This window comes from Lissotriton helveticus, chromosome 7 (assembly GCF_964261635.1).
Source record: "Lissotriton helveticus chromosome 7, aLisHel1.1, whole genome shotgun sequence".
NCBI classification, from domain to species: Eukaryota; Metazoa; Chordata; class Amphibia; order Caudata; family Salamandridae; genus Lissotriton; species Lissotriton helveticus.
Window position 1 is genome coordinate 485491413 of NC_136068.1, and position 21267 is coordinate 485512679.

Here is a 21267-nt window from a genome sequence, read left to right on the forward strand (position 1 = left end):
ATTTGCAATGCAATAGGTCTCGAATTGATACAAGTTTACGCTATTGGCATTGTAAATAACACTGCCTTTTATTTATGTTTTAAAAACAAAAATAAAAGGCATTGTTATTTGCTTTTTTTTATAATAGATTTTATTTTTTATGCAAGGAACAGACAAGATACAGAGAAAACAATTAATTAAGATCCAGCAGATACGTAGAGTATACACAATATAGAATAAAAATAGTACAATAAAAATATAATCATAAAAGCACATAAGAAAAGTAAAGCGAAAGAGAGACATGAAAGCAATTGTCAAGCAATCCCATCAAATTGACAAAAGAAAATAAAATAAGAACAGTCTGGTTGTTAAATCCATTCAGTAATAGGGGTCCATATTTTTAGCCCTCTACTCCTATTACGGATGCCCTTTGTTTTATATATTGCAACCTGAAGGTTGTACACAGATAATAGCTGGGCCCTCCACACAGAAAATAATGGAGGATCTGGAGATATCCACTCTTTGGTGATACAGGCCCGTAACATTGCCATACAAATAAAAATAAAGGAAGGACGATCTTTAGGTGTAGTCAAAGCAGTAGAGTATGTACCAAACAAAACCATCTCTGCAGTAATGCATATGGTGGAGCTTAGTATTTCAATCAAAAACTGCTGGATAGAGCTAAGAAGAGCTGCCAGCTTGGGACATGCGAAAAACATATGTTGCGCATCAGCAGCATAACAGCCACATCTACTGCAACTAGCACCAGGACCAGTACTCCATTTGCAAACTTTCCTAGGGGAATAGTACAGGTCATATAAAGCCATATAATGTTGCGCCAACATGCCCGAAATCAAGACCTCCTTAGCCAAACAAATAGAGGAGTAAAGGTCAATTGTTGCAATATTTAATTTAGTTCTTCAGTTCTCCTGACATTGATCCAGATCCTCTGAAAGTCACATAATTAGGTTAGAGTGAAAAAAACCAATAGGAAGCCCTTTTCCCATCCCTTCTATCGCGGGAATTGCTTAAACCGCATATCAAATTGTCCCAACTGGACATAATAGCTACGTATTTGAAGAAATTTAAAAAAAACATTTTTATGTACATCATATTTACATTGTAAATCAATAAAAGATAATGGCTGCAAGTCATGAAACATATCTCCTAAATTGCTTATTCCCAACCTATACCAATTCCTAGTTGTTGTGTCTCGAAAAATACTAGGAAAAATTCCTGCTGCGTCAAACGGGGTATAGCGGTTTATTTGAGGGAGCCCTAGATACCGCTTAATTTGCCTCCACACTGAAAATGCAGCAATCAGCACCTTAAACTTGTTTTTTTTATAGTAGCTGGGTTCAAGTACTTTCAGTAAACAACCATTGGCCTCCTCTCCAATGGCGAATTTATAAATTGAGGGATTATGGCACTGCAGTAAATTACATTTTTTACCGATGACTAAAGGAGTAGTAAATTGCAACACAGATGCCCAATAATAAAATCGAAAATACGGGATACCCCAACCCCCCCTTAATCTAGGAAGTGCCATTTTTTTACCGGCCCTTCTACTCCGTTTGTACCCCCACAGAAATCTTGACTAAATGTTTTCAAGTCTTTTAAGAGTGGATAAAGGAAATTCTAATGGTACCGATCTAAATAAATAAAGAAATTTAGGAAGAACCAGCATTTTTAAAACATTTGCTCTTCCATATAAAGATAGGTGAAGATGGTTAAGGCGTTCTAAGGTGGAGTTGACTCCGTTTAGGACAGGATTAATATTAATCTCAGGAATCCTGCTAATGGGTGAGGTAATTTTAATCCCTAATTATGTAGCCTCTTACCACTGCTTGATTTCTCGGAGAGTCATCCCCCACGAACAATATCTGAGTCTTGTTTATATTGAGCTTATACCCCGAGAAATGACCAAATGTTTTGAGAGTGTTTCTACTGTTGATAAAGCAGGCTGCAGATCTGTGGTTATAACCACGATGTCATCCGCGTAGGCAAGAGCCCTAGATTCCATCCCACTAATACTTAATGGTTTAATCTGTATAGATTCGGCTAATTTGACCCCCAAAAAATCTATATATAACGCAAATAATAAAGGAGACGTAGGACAACCTTGTCTAGTACCGCGTAAAACAGGAACGAGGTCTGATTCATTACCTGCTAGTCGGATAGATGCCTTAGGGGCCAAATACAAAGTCCTGATATCTTGAAGCATGCATGGTCCAAACCCCTTCAGGCGTAGCACTACCCATAGGTATGGCCAGGCAACCCTGTCGAATGCCTTTTCGGCATCCAACAGAGTCACGCCTACAGATGTTTTAGTCACCTCTGACCAGTCCATTAAGACAATGACACGCCTCACATGGTCTGTCGTGTCGCGGCCAGGAATAAAGCTGTGCTCAAAATGTGAAACTAAAGAAGAAATCATAGAGGAAAGTCTAGTGGCTAAAATTTTAGAATACAGTTTGCTATCGGCGTTTATTAAGGATATTGGCCTATGGGATGATGGCAACAAACGGGTTTATCTTTCTTTAGAAACATAGTTATTATTGATTTATGCCAAGAGGCCAGAGGTGCACCACTTTGTGCCGTAATACAAACTTCCAGCAAATAATTTTTCAGAATTGGAAAAAAGGTTCGCAAAAATTCCAAAGGAATCCCGTCAGGGCCAACTGCTTTTCCTACAGCTAGCGACAAAATCGCCAGTTCTAATTCCTGTTCTGTAAACTCCCCCTCTAAAACTTCCCTCTGAATATCGGTAAGCTTAGAGAATTCCTGGTCACCCAAAAACACGGCTAATTCATCTGCGGTATCCAGAGAATCCTCACTGGAATAAAGTTTACAATAAAATTCTCTGAATACTTCCAAAATTTTACACGACTCAGTATGTATTAGACCATTAGCGTCCTGTATTGCATCCACTTTCCTGGCCACTGCCTTCTGTCTTAGCCGTTTGGCATTGTTATTTGCAATGTCAAAAGCTCAAACTCGTGTAAATGCGAGACCTATTGCATTGCAAATACTTGTTAACTTATTACCATCACACAAAAAGTTGTGTACCATGTGCATGCATTGGGATATCGTATATAGAGTTGTGTGAGGGTTTTTCAAACCATCCAACCTGCTAGCCTTTAGAACTCGCACCATGTACAAAGAGTCTCCACCGTTGGCTGTCAGATGCAGGAATAGCTCCAAATAGAATAAATGTAATTGATGAAAACCAGAGATGACTCGTGCTTCAGGCGCCATTGTTGAACACCCCTGAAAACATGCAGTAATCACTTGGTTAGCTTTGGTACTACGGAAACGCACATACATAGTTTAGTGTGCCTCCTTAATCAAAATGAAAAACCGCATTGGTGAGGCAGAATGACGCACTGCAGCGTGCCAGGGCAGCAGGGATTCCGGAGACGCATACCTTGCATGTTCTCAGCCAGCCTCAGCCTGTTGCCTTGAGGAACTTTTGTGGGAAGCCATATTTTGATGCTAGTCAGAAGCATGTTAGCAGCCGGTCCCTCGGCCCATTACTGGTTGATTCATTGGCTTTGAATGTTATTGTCTGGGGCACGTAACATTTCCTGTTTGTCCTGTTGCTTAGTCCCGACTTCCTATGTTATCTCAGGCCGGAGGGGTGTAGATGCCCTGCGGTGGCCTGACCCTGCCATTCCGTGTTGGAAAAGGAGACCTCTATGAAACAAATGTTATTTATTTCTTTTATTTAAAATGCTTCTTTTGCTTTTAACCAGTCAGAAGCCTTGGCGCGGTCATGGGACAGACAAAGTATTGATAAATCAGCAGGAGACAGCAGAGCAGCTTTGTCTTATTGTCTGACAGCAAGATGCAGGAACAGCAGATAGCCATTTGTCTCTGTATTCCCAGGTGTCCACCCCTTACCTGTAGAAGCATCTTTGGCGTGCAAACCTCGCCTCCATTCACAAGATTGTTTTCCGATAACATAGAGCGTGGCATTTTGAGACTCCCACACTGCTCTGTCAGTGTGCCTTTAGGATAAGAGAACTAAGTAGCCTTACTTTTTGCGCCTTTCAGAAGCTTGGGCTGCTGTGGCTTATGTCCTGCACATTCGGTACCAAAAAGTAAGCTGAAAACCAGAAGCGTGAAGTGGAACAATCTCAAAGAAATCATTTTAAATTGTGTGATAGCCAAGAACTCAAGTTTATAAATCTTCATGTGTTGGATGGAGCACGTTTATAAATGGTTGCAGATTTACTGAACATCAGTTTGCCGTAGCCATGAACGAACAGGCAGCTGCTCACTAGGCATTTATACCTAACTAAGAGTAGGGCAGCTTCTGCCGACCCCATAAAGGATAATAAAAAAAGCCACTTAATAATGCTCTCCTGGCCCCTACTTTGACAGATGCCTGCCGTAATTTATAGAGAACGAATGCACTTCACTTTATAATAGACGCATTCCAACAGACAAAGGAAGCCGAGATAGTGAGGGCAGCCGGCGCCATGCACGTTGTGCCTGCGTGCAGCCCTTCCTCCTTTTGGGACGGCCCATCTGGACTGGATCCTTTGCTCCACGGCTTGTTTAGATAACATGCCTACTTAGATAAGAAATTGCTTCACGACAGCCATGAAGCAAACAATCCAGTCCGGATGGGCCGTCCCAAAAGGCGAAAGGGCAGTAACAAAGAAGCCTCATTTTCAATGGGAGGCCACTGTTTATCATAAACGATGACGCCTTCCAATGAAAATGATGGGCGGGGCTTCAAGCCCCCTTCTGAAATGTACTCTCTCACAATATCTCTCGCATGCGCTGCAACGCCAAGCGAGACCTAAAAAGGGGCACTTTCCTACAAAGAAATAATAAGACTACAAGTTACCTTGGCAATCTGCATAACACAAGTGTGAGGCACCCTAAGAAATACCTGTATTCACATGTTAAAACATTTCACAGTAAGTAATTATCCTCTGAAAATATCTTTATTGTTCAGAACTTTGTTACAATAGTTCTGATCAATATCCATCAAAATCGAGCTGATGGTTCTTTAGCTGTACTTTGATCACTTTTTCTAGGATCAAAACAAATACATTGCATGCTACCATTTGAATTAAGATTTCCTTTAGCTCTTTCCACTTGCCTGTAAAAACCTATTATACAGCTTTGGCTACTGATATCCTGTGCTCATAAGCACTAACTTATCTGCTGGATTTTTAGTAATAAACATATCTGCTGGATTTTTATGAGAACTAGAATATTTTTGGGAAATAAATACTTGTGTAAATTTGTAATTTGTTAAACAGAATTTCGAGGATGTCGGACACTGAGTGGTGTAGATATTATGTATAAACAGTATCTGGTCAATAATATAATAAATAATATTTGCTGTGCTTTTTTTGTGTTTTCTCTTTTTAAACAGGGTGGATTTAGAAAGAGGAAACACAGTATTGTTGCGCTTTTAAGCTTAAAACTTGGTTAGAAGATGATAAAAAAGAACATGGTTTTTGCCTTTAACAGTTGGAGAATATAGCTTAGTGTTCTGAGAACCTGCACTTATGAGGTGATATTTCGTGCTTAAGAATTAAGTGAAGACGCTTGTGACTTGTAATTAGAATTGTGTTTAGCTATTGCTAACTTGTTGCTCAGTGTGCACCTTTTGCAAAATGTACCGTTCTGCTTAGTGTGCGAGAAGAGATAAGGAACTGTAGTCTCTGTCTACCCTGCAGTCATCTGTTGTATCATTCTCTGACCTATGCTCTTCTCTTCTTTGCCAGTTGGACGAGCATTATGTTGGGCAAATTCCTCTAAAGGAGGTAACCTTTGCCCGTCTCAATGACAACATCAAGGAGCATTTTCTATCCGAAATGTGCAAAAAGTTTGGGGACATTGAAGAGATAGAAATCCTCTACAATCCCAAGAACCGAAAACACCTGGGACTGGCAAAGGTTCTCTTCACGAGCACTCGTGGCGCCAAGGAGACTGTGAAGAATTTGCACAACACCTCAGTCATGGGCAACATTATCCACGCCCAGCTAGATATCAAAGGTGAGTGAGGGTTTATTGGCACTTTTTATCACCTTTTACATAGTGAACACCCCTAACATCACCTTTTGTGAATAGATTCCCTGCACCAAGCTGGTGATTCAGATATTTTTTAGTTATTCAAGCAATCAGTTTTTTTCTTAGAAAATGGGCATACTTTTGAACAGTACAGAGTCTAATGTCCACAGTGAGAATAGTTAATACATTGTAGCTGTTTCTGAGGTTGGATTACCATGTTCTGTGTTTAGTTGTACTTGAGGGATTTTTTCTTTTTTTTTTTCTTTTTAAAACCTTTATTGTACAGAAAGCGCTCACAGATACGGGCCTACAACCCATCGGGCCGGCCACCACAATAAAAGAAACATAGCAGGCAATACAGAAGCTCCCACAGGACATCACAGCCATCCATATGAGAGCAAAGGCAAGAAGCCACCGAGCAAACATCACGTACAGGATGAGAGAAGGTTGATTTTATAATAGAAGAAAGGGTGTCTCAGAATAAGGGCAATCCGTAAAGTTCAGAGGGCCGTGGTGGGCCGCGAACAAGCAGCAGTATCGAACACAGGAAAATTCAAAAAGAACAGGTACATTTTGGCAAAGTCAGAACGTGAGTCCCACAGTAATAAGCAATTGCAACCGCTGCCCAGCGCCCTCCCACCACTACGAGAACCCACAATAATACACAAAACTAAAAATAGGCTTGCAAAACAAAGAGCCCTCTGCCACAACAACCCAGGGGAGGAAAGAAAAAGGGGGGGGAGAGGGGAAGAAAAAAAAAAAGGAGGGGGGGGGAAAGACATAGGAAAAAAGGGGGGAGAAGTAAGAACGCAGCATCACTGCACGCGCCCCACGGCTAACGAAGCACTCAAGAATAGATCAGCACATGGAACCAGTGGTAGCAGGAGGAATGAATGCGTAGTAAACCGCGACGGCAGGAATACCAGAAGGCCCATGCTAGCAAAAACACCCCAGGGGGCCACATGCCGACACCGCGTCTCGAAAAAAAGGGATACATAAGAGCCATAGAACCAAAAAAAGGAATGAGGGAAAAACACAATACAACAGACCCCCCCCCACCCCGCACATCCCACCCTGCACCCCTGCAGAAGGCTATGGCCTACCCCCGGCAGCGTGCCTGTCGCCCTAATCAGAACCCGAAATATAGAAGAGATAAAAGTAAGCAAGAACCACAAAGACAAAAAAAGAAGGGAAAACAGGGAAGTAGCAACGGGAGAGGAGCCATATCATCAAAACCCCATCAGCTCCCACCCTCCCGTCCGAAAATACTCAGAACCCACGGGAAGACAATAAGCACAAGGATAAGCTCCAGGAACATGAAGGAGAATCGAACATAGTCATACAGTTACAAACGGATCATCCGATCATACCGCAAAATAACAGTCCACCGAGGCAAGTTCATCTCAACCCTGTCCTTGTTTATCCCAAGCTGTAGTCGTCCAACGCACAAGGAACCAGATCATGTGGAACAGGAGGTGAATAACAGGGAGTCCGATTGGCAATCCACACAAGTCATATCGATTGTGACCCGGATGAACCGGAAAGGACGGCAACCACCTCAGGCAATGCAGGTACAGTTCCGAGGACAATATGAGGGAAGCCGATCCGGCGGAGCAATGACAGGATCTTCGTTCGGCCAATCGAGGCAAAAAGGGAAAGGGAGATCCAACAAGGCCGGTCCGGACGGGACCCGGCCGGCGGACCCCCTGGACAGGGGGGGGCACAGGATGAAGGAGGGCAGCGGACATCCGCACATCCACACCAACGGCAGCCGCCGGGCCCACGACCTCCAGGAAAGTTCCAGCAGCACACAACAGAAATGAAGCCGCACACACCGGGGGGGGGGGGCTCGGCAGGCCCGGCAAAATGATCCTCCTCCAGGTCAATGATAAGCGCGGCCATAGGAGCACTCCAGGAGCGCAAGGCGGCGAGGATGTCGCCAAGTGTAGGCTCACCTTTACGGTATTCAGCAAACGTGCCATGCGGCGGATCAGCGTCGCCAGTCTCGGCCAGTCCGAGAGACATGGGGTCGGCCGCCATCTCAGAAGCCCGGCGGGGCCGCGGCAAACTCCGACCCCCGTCCGGACACCAGCGGGGCAAACAGGATACAGCCGACCACCAGCAGAGGCACCACCAGAGCAGGAAGGGGGGCCACCAGAAGAAGGCGGGTCGCCGGCTCCCCACACGCCACCGGCTCCGTTCTCCGAGTCCGGGCGGAGGGACTCAAAATGGCCGGACCGGAGAACAAAGGGGAGACGGACCACATACACGGTCAACCCCGTCCATGGAAGGCAGCGCCCCAACACCAGGCCGCAGGACCGCCGGATCAGGCCCGGATAGCCGTAATCGGTCTAATTGCACATCGTCCTCTCCGACCGAACCCACACCGCCACCAAGGGCCGGCCACAGCGCTCCGCCCCGCCGCCGCCAAGGAGTGTCAGGCCCGCTCGCTCCGGAGGCCCCGAAGCAGACAAGGGTGCAGCCCAGGATCCGCGGCACCCAGGAACAAACGGATCAAACGGTAAGTGCCTGTGAAATGTCGTAGTTCCATAGTCTATCAAAGAATACTTCCCGGGGCAGGATAAAACACAGGATAGACGTTCCAGACAGGAAAGCGAACGGAGCCGAGCTAAAACGCGGCCATCTCGGACGCGAGCTTGGCTCCTCCCCCGTACTTGAGGGATTTAAGCCACAGATTGACATCTCAGTTTTCAGTGTACTAAATGTGTTTTTGTATGCAACAGTAATATTTAAGTTGAGCTCCTACTGTTGAGCCAAGGCCCTTTGGCCTGCAACTCTTCTTGGATTCAGCTGTACGCAGTGGAGGAGTGCTTTTTGACTTCGAAGACTACCCAAGAGGCTTGGTGGGTTATTTGGTGGATTAGGCTGCATACGTTGAATTCCTCAGAATGTAATATTATGCCCTGGGCCATATCCCGGCCAGGGAAGCTTCACTCCTCCCCATTCAAGGGGCCATGTGGCAGTCAGGGGCCATGTCACTGGAGGTAGAGGTTGTTTGTCACCGTTGTCCCTCGGTCCTTCCTACTATGCCTCTGCAAACCAGGCCAAGTACAACCTGTTCAGCACTTTACAGTCAGCAGTACCGATTTGGCGAGTAGCCACAGACTTTAAAGGGTGGTAGTGTGTGGGTGCTAGAGATCAGAACTCAACAGACACAACAAAATAAGCGAGCATTAAGGCCAGTGCTTCTCTTGAGAAAGAAAATTACTTTAATACGCACTGGAATAAAACACTGCACATTATTACATCACAATGTAATTTAGTGTCCTTGGGTGTCTCCATTCTCCCAGAGCTTCAACTTTAATCCGTGCTCGGAACCCAATTCTCAGTGATTCCTCCACCCCATCTTGGGGGTAAGTGGTATTAGCTTTATTATGGCACCAGAGGCAGTTGCCACTCCTTACGTTATTGCTCTAAGTCTTTACTGCTCAAAGTTATTGCTTTCAGTCTTTACTGCTCAGTCTGTTTTTAGTTTTACCACACATGGTGCATCAGTCCATGATGAATCGGTACAGCCGCCCAGCTTCCCATCTCCTGTGCGCTTGCACCTTCTCTCTTTAAAGGTGGTTTGCCAGCCATCAGGTTTGTTCCCTCATCCCTTCTGCAGTCCTGCGCTATCATAATCCTTATACATAAAACATGTGTATTAAAAAGTACATTTAATTACAATGATTTAAATGTGCATACTTTAAAAAGCATATTAAAAAATAAGTTTAACACTTTTTACTGTATCTAAAAAAGATTCCAATCTGTTAGCTTTGCTGAAATCTTCAGAGCCTTCAGGAGCTCGGGAGAAGCAAACCGGTCAGATGCGTTTAGGTGCCTGCTTTTGCATGAGAGTAACTCCTTTACTCCAATGGAGATTCTTTAGTCATCCAGCATCGTGCAGGCAGTCAAAGTACTTGGTTTCTTCTTAGCAAAAGCTTGTCCAGGTAAAATCTAAATTCCTGTGATCAGGTAACCCACTTTATACCCATGGGAAGGGGTTGGAAAGATTCTGTGGACCCCCTCCTATGGGAGGGGCAGGATAGACGGGTGGCTACACCCATGTCCTTTGTCCAGTTTCGTGCCAGAGCGGGAGCAAATGGCTCCTAGGACTGGTTTGAGCTGGACTATGCACAGGGACACCAAATGTGCAGACTTTCTGGCACTCTAAGAGTGCACCCACCCAGCCCCAATACACTAAATCCTGTCTGGGAGGTGGTTATACCTCCCTGTGACTGGATGCCTATTGTCATGCCTTCCTCTGCAAGAGCTTGGCTCAGCAGCAGGAGAGCAGAATTGTGTCTGTGGCTGGCAGCATCTATTTTGTGCTGCCCAGGTCGAGAAAGCTGGTACCGGGTATACTGTTGAACCCCAAATCAAGTAGTCCACACGGAAACCGGCACACCGTTTATTAACGATATTATAGCACTAAGGCCATTAGTTTTTTGGCTAAAGTTCTGGCTTAATAATGACCTGGTCCTAAATCACCTGCTCTTAAAAGATGTCCTGACCATGGATCACATGCTCAAAATCCCATGGTTAAAATATTTAAAAGACTGTTCTTTTGCATTAGAGCCCCCGGATCTTTTTTCGAATCCAGATTCGATTGCTCTAACCGATGTGGAATTTGTGAATAAATCCTTTACCTCACTAAAGCAAATGAATCGTGATGAGGTGGAATTGATTAAACCATTGATTCATGTTGAAAACTACACCCTTACTGGAGCCTTACCTTACATGGTCCATATCGGGGTATGAGCGTTTTTTGTTGATAAGGTTCCGGCTGGACTATTACCATCTTTTATTAGCTGTACCGAGGGGCTGTCACAGAGGTCAAGTGTTACAGTCCTGCGGCTGCGACAATGAGTCTCCGCAGGACCTGGTACACTTTTTATTTGTTTGCCCCCTTTATGAGGTACCACGGAGGTTTTTCTTAAAGCCCCTTTTTAAAGTACAGAATTTTACCCAGGTGCGCCCAGCCCTCTGTTATTTACAATTGTTGAAGCCTGGAAGCACTTTGTTCTTGATTGGTTTTTTCAAATCAGCCTTAAAATCTAGAAACAGTAGGGTGATTTAATTATCTGTCAAATTGTTGCTATTCCCATATTTGTTTCTCAATGGCTCTTTCTTCCCAACACACACTTTAATTTTTTTTTATATGGAATGTTTTTAAATGTATATTTTTTTTCTTTTTTATGTTTTAACTATGTTTATACTGACTGTGGTAATATTGCTTTTATGGTTTTCTATCTCAAAAAAACGAATAAAGTATATATTGAATTGAATTGGTACCGGGTATACTGTTGACCCACATATGTCCCTCTAGAAGGGTAGAATCATCCCTCCCACGCCAGTCACTCCAGTCACTGGCGTGGAGGTATGATTCCAAGGTGTTTGACACCAAACACAACATGTTTCTAAGCAGACTTTTTAAAGTTAGCATTTCCTGCGAGGTTATAATGCACTTAAACATATATGTCTGGCTGCATCACAGACCACCCCGGAGAATGGTCTCCGAAGGCTGCAGAGGGGCTCTGCTCATGCAGGAGCACCCTCTCGCATAAAACCCAGCACCCTGCCTTCAGGATTGTTAAGGCCTACCATAGGGGTGACTGATAGGTATTCAAGTGTAGGGATTCAAATAGTATTGTGAACCTATATCTTAAGTAAGTGGTGCAAGCACCAGCTTACACAGTCTGCTGTAGCAGGCTGGTTGTGTCAGTTTGGATGGCCTCTCAGGGGTGGCACAATTCATGCTTCAGCCCATGGGAGCAAAAGACACAGAATTGATGGACGGAATGCAGAACAAATCAAAACATTCACCCCCAGTCAAGAGATCTGGGTAAACCGCTTAATCGCGGCGGCAATTCCGCCGCGGTGCGGCGATTTAGCGGAGTGTGCGGGGCAACGTCAGCTAATGGACGTGCGCAGCACTACGAAGGTAGTGCGCGTGTTGGCCGACAGAATCACGCTAGGGGTTATATCCATCATTCTTTTGCTCACCATGCCACCTCAGTTTAGACCTGGCCATATGCAAATCAGTCTTGACCCTGTACCTCATGGGAACAGTCCAGCCCGAACTGCCAAGCCAGGTCCTCCCAGGACCGGAAAAAAGCATTCTAAGACTGGTTTCAGGGTTTCACCCCTCTTCAGCCAGGATAGCTTGATTCCAGTGGCACAATGAGCCCAGGACCCACGTTTGGGCATACCTGGCGCACTTCGGGCGAGAAAGCAAAAGACACACAATTAATGGACAGCAGTTCAATCTGGACTGTTCCTATGAGGCACAGGGTCAAGACTGATTTGCATAAGGCTGAGTCCAAACTGGGGTGGCATAGTGGGCAAAAGAACAATGGATTTAACCCAGATCCCTTTGACTGGGGGAGAATGTTTGCACTGTCAGCATTCCGTCCATCATTTTTTTGCTGTAACACTTTTCTCCCTAAGTGGGATGGGTATGCCCAGACGTTGGTCCCTTGCTCACAATGCCACTGGATTCAAGCTAGCCTGGCTGATGAAGGGTGACATACCCTGAAACCGGTCCCAGGATGCTTGTTTCCGGTCCAGGCAGGAACTGGCTTGGCAGTTCGGTCTGGTCTCCATGAGGCACAGGGTCAAGACTGATTTGCACATGCCTGGGTCCAAACTGGGGTGGAGTACTGGGCAAAAGAACGATGGATTTAACCGAGAATTTTTGACTGGGGGAGAATGTTTTCATTGTCAGCATTCCGCCCATCAGTTGTTTGCTGTAACACTTTTCAGCCCATGGGAGGCCTCTGGGGTACCTATGCCCTGGGTACATGGTGTACCATATACTAGGGACTGATAAGGGTACCCCAGAATCAAATCTGGAGTGTACCTAAAGTACATGCATCTCAATTTACAGGAGAAAGCAGATAGACGCGGGTCCTGGATAGCAGGATCCCAGTCCGACTAGGCCAAAAACAGTGTGACATCAGCAAAAAATGGGGGTAACCATAAGAAGCAGATACTACTTTCCTACAGTTAGCAAGACATCAAGTTTGAGTGTGCCAGGCAGTTTTACCTACACTATTTCATTCCACTGCAACAGATACAGGATAGCCACCGCTTTGCAAGATAACTGCTATATAGTGTATGCATAGAATATGATCTACAGATCATATGCCTCGAACAGAAAATGCTACTTACCCAGTATGCATCTGTTCTTGGTATATAGAGATGTAGCATATGCTCCCACCCACCTCCCCGGGTACCCATACCTGTTTCAGTAACATCTAACTTAGATACATGCATTCATGGACATTTCCTTTTACTACTACTATCTCCATTATCACCCTCGGCGGGAAAATAATTTAACAATGGAGTCGATGCCCATGCACACTGTCACCGAAAAGGAGGAAATACCTACCCCGTGAATGGAGAGACGTATTAAAAGGAAAACAAAGTGCAAACATCCGGCCCCAACACTATATGGTGATCTATGCATAGCAAATGACTCTACAACTATATGCCAAGAACCGATCCATACTGGGTAAGTAGCATTTTCCTTTGTCACCTTCCAGTTTGAGTATGTTCCTATATGCAGCTTCTAAGTGGACAGGCAAAGTTTTTTTTCAAAACGGTATTAAAAGGCATTTTCCATATTTTATGTAAAACTTACAGAAAAAAAAAAGTAAAATTGTTTGACCCCTCCAGCCATCTCACGGGCATGGCAAGGAGTCTAGGTTAGCATTGTACCCAAGGGGAAAACAGAGCAAATCTTTTACTGTGCCAGCCCTTAAAACGGAAGAGGAGTCCCCACTCCCAGCGACATATAGGTTTTGTAAGATAACTAGACGGCAAGTACGAGGTGTGCTCAATGGTCATGAAATTTGCAACATAAGGTTTCCTATACTCTCTATCAAGTCTTGCCTCTCTGTAATATGTTTATAGTGCTGTTCGGAGGGCTTTTTTGTTTATAGTATCTATTTTGTTTGGGCTTGAAAAGAGTTGGTCATAATTAACACTACTTAGACTCTGGCTCACTGCAGCAAGCCACGGGATATCGATTCCCTTCTCACACTTATGACTATCTTCTATAATCTCTCTTGTAAGGGACTCTGCTGGATTTTTCCATATTGCTAACCAGAATGGGGCAGGGCGGGCCTTTAACCAGCATAGGGCAGGGCGAACCTTTAACCAGAGTAGGGCAGGGCTGGTTTTAGATTGTAATTTACATGTCCCATAGGATTGTATAGCAGTCCACATAGTTTTGAGTACAACCAAAGTTCATCCAATCTGAGATAAGCTTCTGCTTCATTCCTTCTGTCCATTGACACCACACCTTGGATTTCTTACTGCATGCTGTGTGAGAGCGAGTCTCCCTGAGCTCTGCTCAGCTATTTTCTCAGAACGTGATACTGCCATCTTTGTGACTTTAAGGTGAACTTTGGTTTCCTTTCCGAGGAATATTTTACTGTTGGTAGCTTAAACCAATGTCAGAAGGTTCAAAGAAGGGTTTATTCCTACGCGACCATATAAAACCAGTGGGAAAATTAGTTTTTTTTCTGAAGCTCCTCATAAGGACTACCTGTCTTGTCTGCACCCACATCACAAATCCAAAGACTGCAAATACTGCAGGACATTTTCAGGAAAAACTCTGTAAGACAGAGAGGCTACACTTACTATGGCTCCAGAAAAAGAAAAAGTCTGAAACTTCGTTCTCTGTAGATGAAGGGTCCTTGACTACTGTAAAGAAGGCACTAAAGAGGGAGAGGCCTGGTAAGAGACTCACTGAACTGCCTGAGAAATGAAATAAAATGACAGACATAAAGAGGTTTGAACAGGAAAAATGTACTCCTTCAGCGACTTGTAGCTCAACAAAACAAAATCGGTTTCAGAACTATCAACGCCTTTTGAAAGAGCATTAGCCTCTGCAGACAGAAATAAGCCTACCCCAGAGTCTTCTAAAATATCAGGGCGGTCGCTGGTAAAAACGTAAACGAGACCATCAACTGCTAAGATGTCTATGCCGATGACACTGACGACTTTGGCGTCTACAGTGTCGATGGTAAGGCTAATATCGACGATGTCCTCGTCAACGACAAGAACTTCTGCATATGTCTCTTCCTCAACATTGATGGCAGCTGCTTCGTCGTTGGCACCGTCGACGGACATCTCTGGCGACAATTCTGGCAAAGGTTTCACCACTGATGATCAAGACCTTATCCTTGAAGATGGGCCCATCTACAGTGATTCCTGCATCCTCTTTACGGTGCATCAGACCTCACTATGTAGAGTGTCACCTTTACCTCCAGTTCCCCTTTTAGAGAAGAGATGTTTGGAAGAAGAGGATGAAGAGGGATCATTTGGGGACTTAACCTGTCCATCACTGTGAGAAAGTGCCATCTTTCATGCATGGTATGTCCCCACTTTTTGCTGAATTGCTGATGTGGTTTCACTGAGTGTGGCCTGGGCTTCTGCCAACAAGGTGCCCAGGGCCTGTGTTTATTCCCTAAAACTGTGTTGAAACTAAAACCCAATTGGCATCTATGGTCAACTGTCAACCCCTGGTAAATGGTACCCTAGGTACCCGGGGCATTGTGACCAGAGAAGACCCCTAAGGGCTGCAGCACTTACTGTGCCACCCTTAGGGGTCCTGGACCTTGACACACACACTCTGCCTTTGCAGGCTGAGTGTCTTGGTGCAGAACTAAACAAAGAGTCGACATGGCACACATCCCTGTGTGCCATGCCCACAACCACACTGCCCTGGCATCCATCAGTCACCCCTCTAGCTGGGTGCACTATGCCAGTGGTGTGGGTACATGTGCATGAACCCTGTGCCCCTACAGTACCCAGGGCCATTTCTGGCCACTGTAAGTACGGTGCTGCCATTAAGAATATATGGTGCTGGGAGGTTGTCATTACGAATTGTACAGTACCATGATGGCTTCACTGAAGACTGAAAAGTTTGATATCAAACTTCTCAGCGCATTAAACCCACACTGATGCCAGTGTGGGATTTAATGCCAAATGTCCGACAGAGGGCAACTTAGAGTTGCCCCCTGAACCTAACCTACAATCCACGTCTTGTCTGAGAGGCTGCCTAGGCTGCCACACAGCAGACATGTTACTGGACCCTTGTGTAGAGAGCCATCCGCTCTCCTGGGCCTGCAACAATGTACGTCCTGGGCTAGGTGCTAGGTCTCCTCCCTCAGGATGGGCAGGGGAAGCTTCAAAGGCATGCCGCCTTTGTGAGCTTCTACAGACCACTTGCTGTACTCAGCAACAGGCCCCCACCGGTTCAGACCCCCCACTCTGGCGCGAAGACTGGCGGGAAACCCTACGTGAGGAAAAGGGGTGTGCCAGCCTGTGCCAACTCCACCCCTCAGTTGGGAGAGGCGAGGTGAAGCACAACTCAGGGCTCCGTCCATCTTGAGGATGGGGAGCCCTGCCCAATCAGAGATAGGCTCCTGCCACCCTCCCACAGGAGAGGAGCAGGATAAGGGGGTGGACTCACCCCAGGACAGGGACCAATCCCTGCCCTTCCCCTACCTGTAACACCCCTAAATTTAGTATTTAGGGGCACCCTGAACCTTCCTTCCTCAGATCCCGATTTGAAAACAAGAAAGAAGATCAAGAAGGAGAAGACCTGCTGTCGAGCTGCTAACAAAAGGACAACACCAACTGACTTGGCCCCCACCCTACAGGCCTGTTGATCCTTGAACGTGCTCCTGCTAAATCCCGGCGTCTCCTGTGGACAGCAACCTTGAACACCCCGGAGGACCTGCCTGCCTTAAACATCTTAAAGACTGGGACTCCCATGAGCAGTGGTTCTGCTCAAACAGCAATACCCCTGGTGCCAGCCAGGAACCGCTAGTCCAGCCCACTCTGCACCCGCCGAGCCCAGTCTGTGCCCGAGTGGACAAAGACCCTGAGGACGTCCCTCCGGCGATTGTGACCTGAAATTAAGTGCCCAAGTACCCTCCTTGATGACCCAGACAACGCCTGCAGTCTCACAACAGGAGACCCCCTCCAACCGCGACCAGCAGAGGGTAAGATTTCCCCAATGTCAATAGACACCCCTGCACCCGGTGCCCCCCGGCTCCCTGTGCCAAACTCCTGGGTGTCTACCTATCCTCCAAGATCCCAACTTACCCCTCGAAGTGTTGTCGCTCCGGAAGAATCTCCGTCCCTGAGCCTGCAGCCTTTTTTCACCTTCCAAGATCTCCATTGATTAACATTGGGCGCCCGACTGCTCAAAAGCACCCTGAACCCAGCCGCCCGACTGAATATGGCAGTGCAACCTTTGTCCTAATCCACTTCCCCATTAGCCTTGAAGTAGTGACCAGGAGCCCAGCTCCCACAGCCGCATGGCTTGCTAGCCAGCAGCCACCAACCACAGGCCTCCTGCCTCTCATTGGATAACATTGGGCCTAACTACCTCTGCACCTGGCTGCCCCTGTGCCACTGAGGGCGTACCAACTATACCTACCTGACCCTGGGAGACCCCTGAGTCTATGCCCAGAACCTTAACTCTGCCAGTCGAGAACTTACCCCACGGAAAAATCAATCTGAGGATGGAGAGAATGCCCATGCGCACTGTAGTCCGAGGGAGGAGCCACCTATCTCGTGATACTTCGAAGACTCTTCCAGGACAAAAATGTGCAAGCATCCAGACCCAACACTAGGCGGCGATCTATGCACAGATATGAATGTCAGCAGCCCTACATGCCAAGAACAGATGCATACTGGTAAGTAGCATATTCCTTTCTTCCATAGGGTAACATTGACTAGTTTCACTTGGAAATTCTTCTAAGTGTGGAGCTTTGAAACTTTTAAATATTCACCTAAAATCAGCTGAACGAATTCCAATTTACTCACCTATTATCAGGAAAGAACCCAGTGCTGCATCTTTTAGCCTAGCGCTGACCCTGAAAAGTAATGTTCGAGGCATATGAGCTGCAGATCGTACACTTTTGCAATAGATCGCCACCTGGTGTTGGGCTCGGATGATTGCAGGTTGTTGTCTTCTTGGAACAAGTCTTTGTAGTCACGAGATAGGTGACTCCTCCCTTGGACAATACTGCGCATGGTCATCGACTCCATCCTCAGATAGTTTTTTTCCGCCACTGGGTTCGGATGAAAGTTTTCCGCTCCGGCTAGAAAAGACTTTTTCAGCAACTTCGAAGCATAAAAACTTTATACAAACATTTACGACATCGAATAGACTTTTTGAAAGTACCACCTACATTCCGGTGCGTCGACGCGGGCTGTTGGGCCTATCGGCGCCGTACGGCCTACGCCTCATAGACAGAACTCTATTCAAGAGATGCCCGGTATGGCGAGCAAAATTCCCTCATAGCGACCATCACGAGGTCTGCAACCTCTGTCTATCGCCGGAACACGACGAGTCGACCTGCACAGCTTGTGCATCCTTCCGATCGAAAAAGACCATTCAGGATCGGAGGGCACGTTGACACGAGATGAGGAGAACGGCCCCAGCACCAGAGGCCATCTTCGAGGAGGAGATAGTCGAAGAAGACATCTCCGAGGGCGAGGACATCTCTGAAGACGAGGCTCCACTCACCGCCGAGGAAGACTCGCCTGATCTCCAGATCATATCGGAGGCAGAGGACTCCGATAACTCGATCCCATCTCGTCAACCTGTGAGTACTCTTGCCCATGCACAACAGACACTACCCAAGCCAAAGGCAACGGTCAGCACTCCGCCCGTTGGGCCCAGTCGAGACTGAAATATTCCATCAAACGCCCCACCTTCGGGCTCGGCTCAAAACAACTAAGCCTTCCGGTGCCTTGGCACCGACAAAACCACACGTGCCAATTCCACCTCTTCCATCGGCACAGAAGCATACACATCCTTCGACACCGAAGGATTCTTCGTCACCTAAGCCAAAACGCCCTTCGGTGCCCAAAGACAAAGATCCTTCGGCACCCAAACCAAAAGATGCACCAGTGCCGAAGCCGAAAACTGTACCGGATCCGCAAAAAGCTCCGGATCCAAAACCTTCCGGTTCCAAAAATAAAAATGGAAAGCCAGCGTCCGAAGCCTCAAGGCCAACAAGACCTGTCTCTATTCCAAAAACTCCAACTTTGGTACCAAAGACTCCAAGGCCTGATTCAGAGACACCTAAACCCTCTAACAAGCCTACCAAGCCACCTTCATCACCGTAAAATTTGCCACGGAACTCTGTAACGCCTCCTACAGCAAAAAACACGAAACAACCCCTATCGGCACCGAAAAAATCGACGCCGCAGAAAGTTGCAGAGGAAGAACTGTTTAGACCAGATCCTAAACAAAAGAGAGTCCATATCAACCCAAAAACTGGACATGTGGAAGCTATTCCTTACAAGAAGAGACCAGCAGACACACCACTTCTACCTGTGGTTCCTGCCAAAAAGGATTGTACAACTTCTCCAATGCACCCTTCCTCTCCTTCACCTTCTTCCTCTCCTTCACCTTCTTCCTCTCCTATCCCTCCTTACTTTTCACCTGCAGTTTCTCCTGTTCAATCTCCTGCATCATCACACCACACTGATGAGGAGTATGATCTAGGTGGAGGGAATGACATACCAGAGCCAAATGCATACCCTGTAGATGAAGATATCAATGCAGATACATATCCTAGAGAGGATGATTTATATGACTTCCCACCACACAATGTGCCAGACATTCCTGATCCTCAATCCTACCCAACAAAACCGTCCCCTCCAGAAGATAGTATTGGGTTTAATCATCTCTTAAATAGAGCTGCCCTTTACCACGGGGTTTCAATGCACTCTGATGCTATTGATGAGGATTTTTTACTTGATACATTTGAGCAGTCACAAAGGTCTATGCAAATACTACCCATGATCAAAGGAGTCATTAAACATGCTCCAGATGTATTTAAAGACCTGGTACGTTGTAGAGTGTTAAATCCAAGAATAGAAAAGAAATATAGACCAGCACCATCTGATCCAGTCTATATTAAGGGACATCTGCCACTAGACTCTTTAGTAGTGTCCAATGCACGGAAAAGGGTTAATTCCCAGACTTCTGGTGACACGCCCCCACCTGACAAGGAGTCCAAAGTTATTGATGCGTCAGGGAAACGCATTGCTGCGCAGGCTACAAATATTTGGCGCATAGCAAAAACACAAGCCCTGCTCTCACGATATGACAGGGCTCACTACGACCAATTAGAACAAGCATTGGAAATGCAATCGGGCTCGGATTTATTTGAGTTTGAGCTAATGGCATTGTAAATGGCAATGTCTTTTCGCCATGTGTTATGGAGTGTGTGATGTGGTGTGTAGTGGAATTATGTGAGTTAGATTGGAATTGTAGCAATGGTGGCATGCTGTGCTTTACATGAATATGTTTAAAAGTAAAGTGTACCATACTGAGATTGCTACAATAGTTAATTGTGGATGCGTTAACAATTGATGCATGCACTGATGGCTGGTGGTGTGTGTGACTGCCTGTAGAAATTGTGCACTGATGGCTGGTGGTGTGTGTGCTTGGTAAAAGACTGCACTGCTGCCTGGAGGTGTGTGTGCCTGGTGGAAGGGTGCACTGACGGCTGGTGGGTGTGTGGTTGGTAAAAGCGTGCACAGATGGCTGATGGTGTGTGTGTTAGGTGAAAGCGTGCACTGACGGTTGCTGGTGAGTGTGCCTTGTAAAAGAATGCACTGACGGCTGGTGTTGTACGCCTGGTAGTGTTTGTGGTTCGTGAAAGCGTGCATTGATGGCTGGTGGTGTTTGGCCCTGCTGAAAGCGTGCACTGACGGCTGGTGGTGTGTTGTTGTGTGTGTGGTTGTGTGTGTAGTGGTGAGTGTGTGGTGGTGAGTCTGTGGAGGTGAGTGTGTGGTAGTGAGTGTGTTACACCAATGTGGCGCACTGGTGCCACTGCACCTGCTGCAGCAATGGTAGCTACGCCACACTGGTGCCACTGTACCTGCTGCAACAATGGTAGCTACGCCACACTGCTGCCACTGCACCTGCTGCAGCAATGGTACCTACGCCACACTGGTGCCACTGCACCTACTGCAGCAATGGTACCTACGCCACACTGGTGCCACTGCACCTGCTGCACAATCATAGCTAAGTAACACTGATAACGCTACACCTGCTACACAACGCCATCTACCACACAGTGGTGCCAATGCACCTGCTGCACAATCATAGCTAAGCAACACTACCACTGCAACTGCTCCACCTATGGTAGCTACCACACACTGGTACCACTGCACCTGCTGCACTAAACTGGTACCACAGCA

General features: G+C 46.3%; 1 protein-coding gene across 2 annotated transcripts in view; it reads left to right on the plus strand.

Annotated features, from left to right (window-relative positions):
- SETD1A (SET domain containing 1A, histone lysine methyltransferase) overlaps positions 1-21267 on the plus strand; it is a 1239111-nt gene that overhangs the window by 258085 nt on the left and 959759 nt on the right. For both annotated transcript variants that reach the window (XM_078652474.1, XM_078652473.1), the window contains exon 5: positions 5730-6000. In XM_078652474.1, the coding sequence (XP_078508600.1) occupies positions 5730-6000 (271 nt within the window). The remainder of the gene's footprint in view (positions 1-5729; positions 6001-21267) is intronic.